The sequence below is a fragment of the Triturus cristatus genome, chromosome 3_1 (genome assembly GCF_964204655.1).
Source record: "Triturus cristatus chromosome 3_1, aTriCri1.1, whole genome shotgun sequence".
Classification (NCBI taxonomy): domain Eukaryota; kingdom Metazoa; phylum Chordata; class Amphibia; order Caudata; family Salamandridae; genus Triturus; species Triturus cristatus.
In genome coordinates, this window is record NC_140583.1 from 917,977,504 (window position 1) to 917,990,077 (window position 12,574).

A 12,574-nucleotide genomic window follows, 5' to 3' on the forward strand; every position below is an offset into this window, starting at 1 on the left:
CACATGAATCAAACCATTGAACTGCCTGTTTTCTTTCAGAATCCACAAAATATCGCTGAAAGAATGCTCCATACACTAGACGTTAAAAGAGCCCTCATGTACTATATAGACAGAACTAAAAACTTTAGGAAAACAAAACAACTTTTCGTCGCCTTTTCCCCACAACACAAAGGCAACGCAATCTCCAAAGCAGGTATAGCCAGATGGATCGTTAAATGTATTCAAATTTGCTATCAAAAGGCTAAACGCACATTAACGATTCCCCCACGGGCCCACTCAACACGTAAGTTAGGGGCCTCCATGGCTTTCCTGGGAAACATTCCTTTACACGATATATGTAATGCAGCCACATGGTCCACTATACATACATTTACCAAACACTATTGTGTAGATGTACACTCAAAACAGCAGGCAGCTGTAGGACAGGCTGTTCTCAAAACTCTTTTTCAGACCGCTGCAGCTGGCACTGGTGGCCGCCGCTAATGGGAGGTACTGCTATGTATTCTATGCACAGATATGAATTCAGCAGCCCACATGCCTCGAACTGAATATGCTACTTACCAATATGCATCTGTTCTTGGCATGTAGGGCTGCTGACATTCATATCGCCCACCCTCCTCCCCGGCGCCTGTAGCAGCTGCAGCTCTCAGAATTACTGTATAGCATGGTCATCGCTTTCTGTATCTACTCCATCACTGCCACAATGGCGAAAAACAATCTGAGGCTGGAGAGGATGCCCATGCACACTGTGGTCCAGGGGAGGAGTCACCTATCTCAGGATACTTCGAAGACTCTTCCAGGACAACAACGTGCAAACATCCGGACCCAACACTAGGCGGCGATCTATGCACAGATATGAATGTCAGCAGCCCTACATGCCAAGAACAGATGCATACTGGTAAGTAGCATATTCATTACATATCTTATTTTATTAAAAGATAAGCAATTAAAAGGAAAACATTGTGTTGGGATAAGCTTTTTTAATAACTGGAGAGAGTTTTGCTGGTCATTGAAAAGGTATCCTTTTTTCCTGCATGTTGGAGATATATTCATCGTTCGCGAATCTAATGTAAATGACCTTCACAGAAATGTTGTAATACAGGTAAGTAAATTGCTTTCCATCACTAAGTCTTGATGATAGCCTAATGTGTTTATGATCTGTAGAAACTTGTGACTAAAGACAAACAGTATGTTCGGTACTGTGAGTTCTGTTCATCCCAAAAAGTGTGTTTTTTCATTAAATCAAAATTTGCTTTTTTAAAAAAAATTCTATTCTTGTTTCTTTTGTCAGGAAAAAATAAAAAGAATTCAGCAAATAAGAGTAGAGAAAGAACTTCGAGCACAGCAAATTTTAGAGGTAAAAACTGAGGATTCTGTGTAATTATAAGGAAATATTTTCTCAATGTTTTCCTAATTGATTGATGCATTTCTTCATATGAAGATTAGGAGGTGTTTGACTGAGACAAATAGACAATGATTGATTATTATGATCTGACAGATTTAATTAAATTATTTGATGCAAATAGCTTCTGGAGATCATTTAAAAATATTATCCTCTAACTTTCAAGAAGTAAAGAAATGATGGATTTAACCACAAATAATAGGTATTACTAAGATATCTTTGGGGTTGAAATAATATGCTGGATGAATTTAAGCTTCTAACCATTCACTGATTTATGCTTGTGAATATGCATGGACTTATTCTTCTAAGAAGATAATCCCCGACACTTAAGTGAGCATTGTGAGTGCTGGAGCTTTGGTGCAAAATGTACGACCTGTCCAGCAAACTAAGCTGTCTGTCTTTTGTGCTCACAAGCCCCTGGGTGAGCCTTCAGGAGCCACTGTGGTTCATTCAGTGCTTTTGGTGCCTGTGTCTACAGATATCTGAGCTACCAGAGCCTGAAATATGATGGCTCCTGTAACACCACCACCTTTACCACCGAAAGAGCAAAAACAATTAGTTCGAGGCATATGAGCTGCAGATTATACACTGTGCATAGCTCGCCATCTGGTGTTGGGCCCGGATGTTTGCAGTTTGTTTTTCCTCTTGGAAAGTCTTTGGAAGTCACGAGGTCGGTGACTCCTCCTTTGGTTCGTATTGCGCATGGGCTTCGACTCCATCCTCAGATTGTTTTTTTCCGCCATCGGGCTCGGATGTAATACTTCGCGCTCCGGTTCCGAACTTTCCAGTTCAACAATCGACGCAAAAATCCTCGCTCATCGAGCCTCTTCAAGATCATAAATCATCTTAATCACCTTCTCTTCGGCACTTCTTCGATTCCGGTCGTCGACGGCGGCCTTCGGGCCTATTCCGGCTCCGGTCTCGGCTGATGGAAAGAACTTCCTTCAAGAAGTGCCCTCGATGTGGGTCCAAGTTTCCCCACACTGATCTTCATGAGGTGTGCAACCTCTGCCTCTCCCCAGAACACGAGGCCCGAGACTGTCCCGCCTGCAAGTCTTTTCGCTCTAAAAAGACTATTCGAGATCGACGGGCTAGACGCAACATGGCGCACTCCTCGACCTCCGCTCCAGTCGACATCTTCGGGGACGACGTCGAAGCTCCGGGACAGCAGAACATCGAACAGGAGGACAACGACCTCGTCAGCACTTCCGAGGCCGATGACTCAGATGTGGAGGACATCACCCCGGCGCAGCGGGTCGTGAGTACAATACCCCCTCCCACGCCCACGCTGATACCCAAAAAGGCTTCGGTCACACCTTCGCCTCCGGGCCTAGGCAAGACCAAGGACACTGCTTCTCACACCCCACCTTCGGGCCCGGTAAAGAAGCCTGTTAAGCCTTCCGGCAGCTCGGGCTCGAGCCAGCCGACCACCGGTGCCGAAAAACACCCTTCGGCACCGAAGAAAAAATCGTCTCCACCTCCACACCGAAACCGGCACCAAAGCCTTCGGTGTCGAAGCCTACTCTTCCGGCGCCTACCAAACATCACAAGGCCCTCTGCACCGACACTCCCGTGCCAAAGCCTTCTTGGGCACCGACCAAAAAATCGGAGGTCCCAAAGAAGCACGGCTTAGACAAGCCTAAAAAGCCGTCAGCCCCGAAACCTTCGGCGCCGACCGAACAACCAGTGTCGCAAGAACTTTTCACACCGGATCCTTTGCAAAAGACACTCACCAAGGATCCAAAAACTGGACACTTGACATTGTCTTCAAAAAAGAGACACTTGGACAAACCAGCTCCACCTCCACCTCCAAAGAGGAAAGACATTGCTTCCTCTCCTTTCAGGGTGCCTTCCCCACCTCCTCCACCTCCTCCACCCTCCCCACCTCCACCTCCTCCACCTCATCGTTCCCCCACCTTGTCCCCTGTCCCAGACGATTTGGGAGACCCTTATTATGATCCAGCAGATGTGCCACAAGACCCCACCCCTACTGGCTCTCCAGACCCATGGGACGGCTATAATAATCCGGACATACCAGATGTCCCACAGGATGACCTTTACCCATCTAGGCAATCCCCACCTGAAGATTCCTTAGGCTTTCACCACTTGTTACAAAGGGCGGCACACCACCACGGGGTGGAGTTACATACTGACCCAGTGGAGGAAGATTTTCTCCTAGACACCTTCGACGATGCACATAGGTCTACTGCCATTCTACCTATGTTGAAAGGGGTAATTAAACATGCATCGGAGGTTTTTAAAGACCCAGTCAGGGCCAGGGTCCTAAACCCCCGTATAGAGAAAAAATACAAAGCCGCCCCCACAGACCCTTCATACATTAAAGGCCCTGCACCATTGGATTCCCCAGTGGTATCTACAGCTAGGAAGCGCTCAAATTCCCAGGCGTCAGGCGAAGCACCACAACCTGACAAAGAGTCCAAGCTCCTAGACGTGTCAGGGAAGCGCACTGCGTCACAAGCCGTCAATATATGGCGTATCGCCAACACGCAAGCGCTGTTGGCCCGATACGACAGGGCGCATTATGATGAGCTAGAGACCATCATGCACCATCTCCCTGAAAAGTACAAGACTAGGGCTAATGAATTGATTCAAGAGGGAAAAACAATAACTAATACCTCTTTATGCTGTGCTCTAGATGCAGCAGATACAGCCTCCAGGGCCATAAACACCAGTGTCCTTCTCCGCCGCCATGCCTGGCTCAGAGTTTCAGGTTTTAAACCTGAGGTACAAGCCTCTATATTAAACCACCCATTCGACAAAGATCATCTGTTTTGCCCCAAAGTTGATGAAGCCCTCAAAGATGAAGAAAGATACTGACACAGCGAAATCCATGGGAGCCCTGCAGTCACATACTCCCAGGCGCTCTTTTCGCCGCTCTTCCTTTCGGGGCACGGACAGAGGCTACTCCTCGGATAGTGCATCCACGTCCTACAAATCCCCTCCTCAATCTACCTTCACAAAGGGTTATCAAAGAGGCGGATACAGATGCAATAATAATAAGGGCAGAGGCAAGACAAATACCGCCCGCTCTGCCACACCTCCTGCCCAATGACTTTCCCCCGCTCCCTCCAGACCATTCCACTCCGGTCGGGGGCAGAATACAACATTTCCTTCACGTCTGGGAGACAATCACCTCAGAAAGATGGGTGACACAAATTATTCATTCAGGGTATTGCCTAGAACTAACATCTACCCCCCCAAACATTCCACCCAGGCAACGCCATATGTCTCAAGAACATACTACGTTACTAATACAGGAGGTGATCTCCCTCCTGCAAAAAGAAGCCATAGAGCCGGTCCCCATGAATCAACAAAATTTAGGGGTCTACTCCCTGTACTTTCTGATTCCAAAGAGAGACGAGACTCTACGACCTATCCTAGATCTCAGACCTCTAAACACTTACATACATTCAGACCATTTTCACATGGTAACCCTTCAACAGGTTCTTCCGCTCCTCTGCCAGGGCGATTTTCTCACCACTCTGGATTTGAAAGACGCATACTTTCACATCCCGGTACACCAGCCTCACAGAAAGTACCTCAGATTTGTGGTAGACGGACAACACTACCAGTTCAAGGTGCTCCCGTTCGGGGTAACAACAGCACCAAGGGTATTCACCAAGTGCCTAGCGGTAGTGGCTGCACACCTCAGAAGACAGCACATTCACGTCTTCCCGTATCTGGACGACTGGTTAATAAAAGCCACGTCCTACGAACAATGTGTGCAACATACCGCCGCTACGATCCAACTACTTCACCAGCTAGGTTTCACGGTGAACCACCAAAAGTCCCACCTAATACCATCACACACAAAACAATACCTCGGTGCTACCATAGACACCTCAAAAGCCATAGCCTATCCCAATCCTGCCAGGATTGCAAACATACAGGCTCTGTGTCACAAATTCATAATTCAACACTCTCTCCCAGCAAGAGTGTTTATGCAACTGATAGGGATGATGGCCTCTTGCATCTTCATAGTGCCCCATGCAAGACTCCAGATGCGTCCACTCCAAGAGTGTCTGGCACGCCAGTGGAACCAGGCCCAGGGGCAACTGACAGATCTGGTGTTGGTAGACGGTCGCACCCATCGCTCTCTGCAGTAGTGGAACACCACAAACCTTTCCAGAGGTCGACCGTTCCTGGATCCGGTTCCACAAATAATACTAACAGACTCATCGCTCTCCGGCTGGGGAGCTCATCTGTTACATCTCACAGTACAGGGCACGTGGACTCCGCAACAGAAGTTACACCATTTGGAGTTACTAGCAATCTTCCTAGCCCTAAAATCCTTCCAGATGCAGATTGCAGGCATGGCAGTCCTCATTCGCACAGACAACATGACTGCCATGTACTACATTCAAAAACAGGGGGGCACACACTCTCCACAGCTCTCTCAATTAGCACAGAGCATATGGAGATGGGCAATTCCACAGAAAATCTTTCTCCTGGCCCAACATGTCCCAGGAGTCCAAAACACCGTGGCAGATCTGTTCAGCAGACAAACGCAACAGATTCACGAATGGGAACTTCACCCACAGGTTCTTCAGCCGTTCTTTCAGAAGTGGGGGCATCCACACATAGATCTATTTGCCACCCACGAAAACAAAAAATGCCCAAGCTTCGCCGCCAGGTATCCACACCCATTGTCCATGCAATGCGATATGGATTAACTGGTCAAACAAATTTGCATACGCCTTTCCACCTCTCCCACTAATTCCATTAGTGGTGCGAAAGCTACAACAACATTCCCCAACACTGGTCCTAGTAGCTCCAACATTGGCCAGACAACCGTGGTACACCACACTGCTGGAACTCTCGGTAGTACCACACCAAAAGCTACACCTCTCACCATGCCTCCTAACTAGGCCTGGGCGAAGCACTACGCTACGCTCGCGTAGTTTGCGAAGTTCGCGCTACTTCGCACTACGCGAACTGCACGTAGCACAGTGCGAACACGCGTAGCGTAGTGTTGCGTAGTGCTGCGGTCATTTTTTGCTTGCTCGCGGTCCTCAACGTCAAGTTGGCGACCGCGAGCAAGCAAAATGACATCCTGGCGAGACTTTTTCCTTGTTCGCGATCGCGAGCATGGAAAATAAACCTCCCGGCGAGATTCCCAACGCGAGAAGGTCAGGTTTCTCATTGCGAGGGGTCGCGTATGCTCGCGACCGCTCGCGATGAGAAACTACCAGTTCGCGTTGAGAAAGCTGCAGCTCGAGTAAAAATCTACTCGAGCAGCAGAAAACTACAGCTCGCACTGTGCAAGATGCCATTTTCAATGATTGCACAGTGCCGGTTGCTTGTCCGCACTGTGCAATCATTGAAAACAACATCTTGCACAGTGCGAACATGTTACTTCGCAGTTCGCGAAGTGCTACGCGTAGCTCGCGTAGTGCGAACTTCACTTTGCGTAGCTTCGCGAAGTGCTACTTCGCGAACTACGCCCACCCTTACTCCTAACCCAGAACCATGGAGAGATCAGGCACCCGGACCCAGCTCAGCTCAACCTTGCGATCTGGTTCCTGACGTCCTAGAATTCGGATACCTTAACCTTCCCCCTGATTGCATGAATATTATCAGGGATGCTAGACGCCATACTACTAGGGCATGCTATGCTGCAAAGTGGAAAATATTTGTTGTTTACTGCCACAACAACACAATCGATCCTCTAAATGTGTCCATTCAGCATATTATATGTTACTTGCTCCATCTCCAAAGGTGTAACCTAGCTTATACATCCATTCGGTTACACCTCGCAGCGTTGCTGCTTACTTACAGAACAGGCAGCACCTGTCACTTTTCAGGGTGCCTGCCATTAAAGCCTTTATGGAAGGCCTCAAAAGAGTAATTCCACCCAGAGTACCACCCTCACCTGTCTGGAACTTGAATATAGTTCTCACAAGGCTAATGGGACCCCCTTTCGAACCATTACATAAATGTGAGCTCCAGTTTCTCACATGGAAAACAGCATTCCTAGTGGCCATCACTTCCCTTAGAAGGGTTAGTGAAATACAAGCACTCACCATACAGGAACCTTTTCTTCAAATGCATCATAACAAGGTGGTACTCCGCACCAACCCAAAATTTCTACCCAAAGTCATTTCTCCCTTTCATCTAAACCAGTCGGTAGAATTACCAGTCTTTTTCTCACAACCTCAAACCGTTGCGGAAAGGGCTTTACACACACTGGATGTTAAAAGGGCTTTACTTTACTACATCCAAAGGACACAACCTTTCAGAAAAACCAAACAGCTATTTGTTTCTTTCTCTCCACCACATAAAGGCAACCCAATTTCTAAATCAGGGATAGCTAGGTGGATTGTAAAATGCATACAGATTTGCTACCACAAAGCAAAACGAACGCTATCTGTTCCCCCTAAAGCCCACTCTACAAGGAAGATAGGGGCTTCTATGGCTTTTCTAGGAAACATACCACTAGATGACATCTGCAAAGCAGCGACATGGTCAACACCGCACACTTTCACAAAACATTACTGTGTAGATGTGCAAACCAAGCAACAAGCTAGTGTGGGCCAGGCTGTACTAAAAACACTGTTCCAAACAACTGCAACGGATGCCGGTGGTTGCCGCTAGGGTTGGGTACTGCTATATAGTCTATGCACAGTGTATAATCTGCAGCTCATATGCCTCGAACGGAATATGCTGCTTACCAGTATGCATCTGTTCTTGGCATGTAGAGCTGCAGATCTATACACGCCCACCCGCCTCCCCGGCTACCTGTATCCGTTCCAGTCTATCTTATTTAGATGCAACACACATGGGTTTCTTTACTGTTATCACTATGCTCCATCTTTCCCTGCTGGCGAAAAACAATCTGAGGATGGAGCCGAAGCCCATGCGCAATACGAACCAAAGGAGGAGTCACCGACCTCGTGACATCCAAAGACTTTCCAAGAGGAAAAACTGCAAACATCCGGGCCCAACACTAGATGGCGAGCTATGCACAGTGTATAGATCTGCAGCTCTACATGCCAAGAACAGATGCATACTGGTAAGTAGCATATTCCTTTATATAGATCCTAACACTCTTCCAAAGCAGTTTTGCCTTTTAATGAGGCTATAACAGACACAAATAGTGTTACTTGATAAAAGCATTGCTCTGTCACAGCTGTTTGATGTTTTTTCAGCTAGGAAGAATATGCCCATGCTTACAGAAGTATCTTTCTTAGTAATGCATCCTATCTTTGAAGGCCTAGCGGTCTGGGCCTCCTCTAGTGTGCTGTGGTAAAATACCTTTGTCAGCTTCTCCTTACTTTAGGAGTCTAAACATTTGAACTATTTAGGATGGAAAGTGTTTGAATTGGGGAACCTGGATTTGAAGGTTTGCAGCGCTGCTTGTCTCATAGACCGGTTTTTCCATGCTTAATGGGAGATGGTAATGATAGCAATTTCCAGTCTTCCTGAAGAGTATAAACTCTTTGCAGACCTCCTCAATTGTGGAACAGATGATATGGGGCATAGACAATGTCGATCCATTGAAATGTTTCATACTGCCAGGAGTCAAACCAAAGAGGTCTGTTTGGAATTAAATCTTTGGTGACATTGATGCTCAACTGCTGGATATGCCTTTAAATGGGTTGTTCAGGGAAGAAGCTAACCACTCCTTAGAGAAATCTGAGCTGAGCTACTGCTTGTTCTTTAGCATCACACTGTCTTACATGAAAATTCTACTAGCAGTGCAGAAAGTTATTTGGATATCATCACCAATTCAATTGAGTGGTGCAGCAAACACAACCAGTGCCACCTACGTAGTTACTGCTTATACAAGAAAACAGCAGACAATATCCTCTAGGCTATTCTTCACTACCTCAACCTCAAAACTGCTTTGAAAAGTTGGTGACTTGTAAGAGTTAGCAGTGGTATTCTTTTGAAAACTGGAAGAAATTACTGAAGACCGGTAGGTCTGCCAAATGGTAAAGAGGATTGTTACTTCTGTTTTTGAATACACCACCACCTGCTATCTTCGATCTTCTTGCCCCCCACACAAACATCTTGGCACCCATGAAAAGGGGAAGTTTGAGACCTATAGTGGAGCTCAGATTTCTTAACCAATTCGCTGAGATTGGGAGATTCAAAACTGCAAATGTAAACTTTTACAACAGAGAAGTCTTTTTATCTTTGGAATGCTCATTTTCATAAACTAATTACAAAATACAACAGGAAATGTCTAGGGTATGTAAGAAAAAGGAGAAGCATTTTCACTTTACAATGCTGCTGTTCGGTATCTTGGCAGCCACCATGGTTTTCATAAAGGTATTAGTAATATTGACAAGTGATTACGTTTTCAGGGTGTATGTTTAACTCTACTTGAAGACTAGCTGGGCAGTGGTTGGTGAATCTGATGGGTCATGTAATCCTGCATCTTCTTGCTTAATCATGCTTATCAGAGAATAGACTGGAAAGGGTTGCTTGCTACCAGTGGAGTGAATTTGTTCTGCTATCATTGCGGATTAAATCACAGTATTGGTGTTGTCCTTTGGACATCTTGGAGGGTTATCGTATCCATGTTCGCACTCAACTCTGTTGACTGGTGCAGTTCTCATAGGTAGGTAGGGTTTATGCATTATTGCAAGTTGTGTTAATTTTACCTCAGAGATTTCTTGGAATCTATTGGATCACCTGTCCAAGATTGTATTCATATGTTTATTTAGCTAAGCTAAAGCTTCTAATTTGGGAGGCTGGGCTGCCCAAAGGAGAACTACTTGCAGGTTGCTGGTGAGCTACCAGTAGCTCACAAGCTACTTGTTGGCGAAGGCTGGCTTAGTCTAACTGATCCCTAAGTCTATCTTCTTTTATGGCTGAAGTCAGCGAAAACTGAGAAGCATACACACGATTCTGTTTCCAAGAGCCTAGTTCTTGGTTTTGCCCTTGGACAGTTCTCTAAATACTCTGTGCACTATAAAGATATGGGAACCACCTTCCATGTTTGAAACAGTGTTTTTGTAGTTTTGTAGAGCAGTGCTATTGATGAATCAGCCTCCAAAGTAAAATGTAAGAGAAAATGTTGTAGGAAAATGCCCCTTTTTGCATGGTTGCCCCGTACGTTTTGCCTGATGTGGATGTTCTTTGACTGAGTGTGTCCTGGATTTCTGCCAACCATGTACCCGGGGCCTATGCTCTTTCCCTAAAACTGTACTGTTGCAAACCCTGTTGGCCACTCTCTGACCACATGTAAGTCCCTTGTTAGAGGTACCATAGGTACCAAGGGCACTGTGACCAGGGAAGGCCTCTAAGGGCTGCAGCACATATATTGACACTCTTAGTGCAGGCTGTGTGTTTTGGTGTAGAGCAAAGTGAAGAGTCGACATGACACACATCCCTGCCTATGGCATAGGTATGCCACCCCTCTAGCTGGGTGCACTATACCGCTGGTAAGAGTACAGGTGCATGAGCCCATTCTTAGACATTGTAAGTGCAGTAAAGCCATAAAGAGTATATGGTCTAGGAGTTTCATCACGCACTCCACGGCACCATAATGGCTTTACTGAAATCTGGGAAGTTTGATATCAAACTTTTTAGCACATTAAACCCACACTGATGCCAGTGTGGGATTTAATGCCAAATGCACTCAAGGGCATTTTAGAGATGCCTCCTGAAAAACGACCTAACTAGTGTTCTGGTTGACTGGCTGCTCGCCAGCTGCCACCCCCAGACATATTTCTGGACCCCTGGGTCGAGAGCCTCCCGCTCTTGGGGTCCTGAAACAAAGCACATTCTGGGCAGAGGTGCCAAGCCTCCTACACCAGGATGGGTAGGGTCCATGAAGGGGAAGCATCAGAGGCTTGCCGCCTTTGTGAGCTGACCCAGCCATTTGCTGCTCCCAGAACCTGGCCCCCACTGGTTCTGATCCCGACTTTGGGTTGAAGAATCTGTATGAAAACCAATAAAGGAGGAGAGATATGCCCAGCTTTGCCAACCCCACCCCTCAGGTGGGGGAGGCGAGGCGAAGCACAACTATCAGTGCCCGCCATCTTGAAGATGGGAGACCCAGCCAACCAGCGAGAGGCTTATGCTTCCCTCCCACTGGAGGGTGGCATAATAGGGGTGTACCCATCACAAGGAAGGGACCCATTGGTTTCAGCTTGAAACACCCCTAAATTTAGTATTTAGGTGCAACCCCAAACCTTGCCTCCTCATACCAGAAGAAAGGAGAAGGACCGAAAAGCTGAGCTAAAGGAAGAGGAGGAGGACACCAACTGACTTGGGCCCAGCCCTACTGGTCTGCCCGACCTCGGCCTGCTCCAGCGGAATCCTGCTGTGTCCTGCAGCCAGCAGCACTCCAGAACCCGGAGGACCTGCCCTGCCTTCCATCAGAACCCGATGCCAAAAGACACCCCTGCACCCAACGCCCCATGTCCTTGGGTGGCCCAACCGACGGTATCCCTCGGCATCCAAACTTGCATCCCAACTTAGCTCTCCAACTGGTGGCTGCCTCCAGAAGATCTTTGTGCCTGAGTCTGCAGTGTTTGTTCTGACCGGAGCTTCCGATTGAAACCAACAGGGCTCCCAACGTCAATCCAGCACCCTGCACCCAGCCGACCCTGAGCCGTTGTTGGTGCACCTTGTGTGTTATCTTCGATCCCCTTTGCCCTGAGCTAAACCCTATGAGCTTTGTTCCCACATCCAAGTGGCGTGGCCGGGATCACCACCAACCTCAGGCCCCCTATCCCCATTGGATAACATTGAGCCTCAGCACTCTGCACCAGGTCGCCCTAGTGCTGCTGAGGGTGTTCTTTTAGTGCATTCTTGACCATGGGGGAAACCTGTTTCTAACCTCAGAAACCCTACTCACAAGACCGATGACTCACCATTAAACCGATGACCTGATTGTCTCCCATAGTACTGCATTGACTGCTTTTCTGTGAAAAAGTTGTAAGTGTGGAGTTGAAAATTGTTTGAGAACCCAATAAACTGTGTTTTGACAAAACTGACTTACTTACCTTTTATCCAGGAAATGTCCCAGTGTGATATCTAGGCATATCAGACAGTAGAAAAAGCAATCCTGAAAAGTAATCCAAAAGTAATTACAACTGTATTTGCACTTTTCTACAGACCTGTAAGTAAAGTCATTCGTCATTCAACTTTGCTTTTTAACAATCTGTCTTGAAAAGTACAATCATATTTACCTGT

At 46.9% G+C, this 12,574-nt stretch overlaps 1 protein-coding gene across 22 annotated transcripts in view; it reads left to right on the plus strand.

Annotated features, from left to right (window-relative positions):
• Nucleotides 1-12,574, plus strand: part of BAZ2B (bromodomain adjacent to zinc finger domain 2B) — a 1,481,286-nt gene that overhangs the window by 811,379 nt on the left and 657,333 nt on the right. For all 22 annotated transcript variants that reach the window (XM_085645472.1, XM_085645482.1, XM_085645489.1 and 19 more), the window contains one exon: nucleotides 1,292-1,357. In XM_085645472.1, coding sequence (XP_085501598.1) covers nucleotides 1,292-1,357 — 66 coding nt within the window. The remainder of the gene's footprint in view (nucleotides 1-1,291; nucleotides 1,358-12,574) is intronic.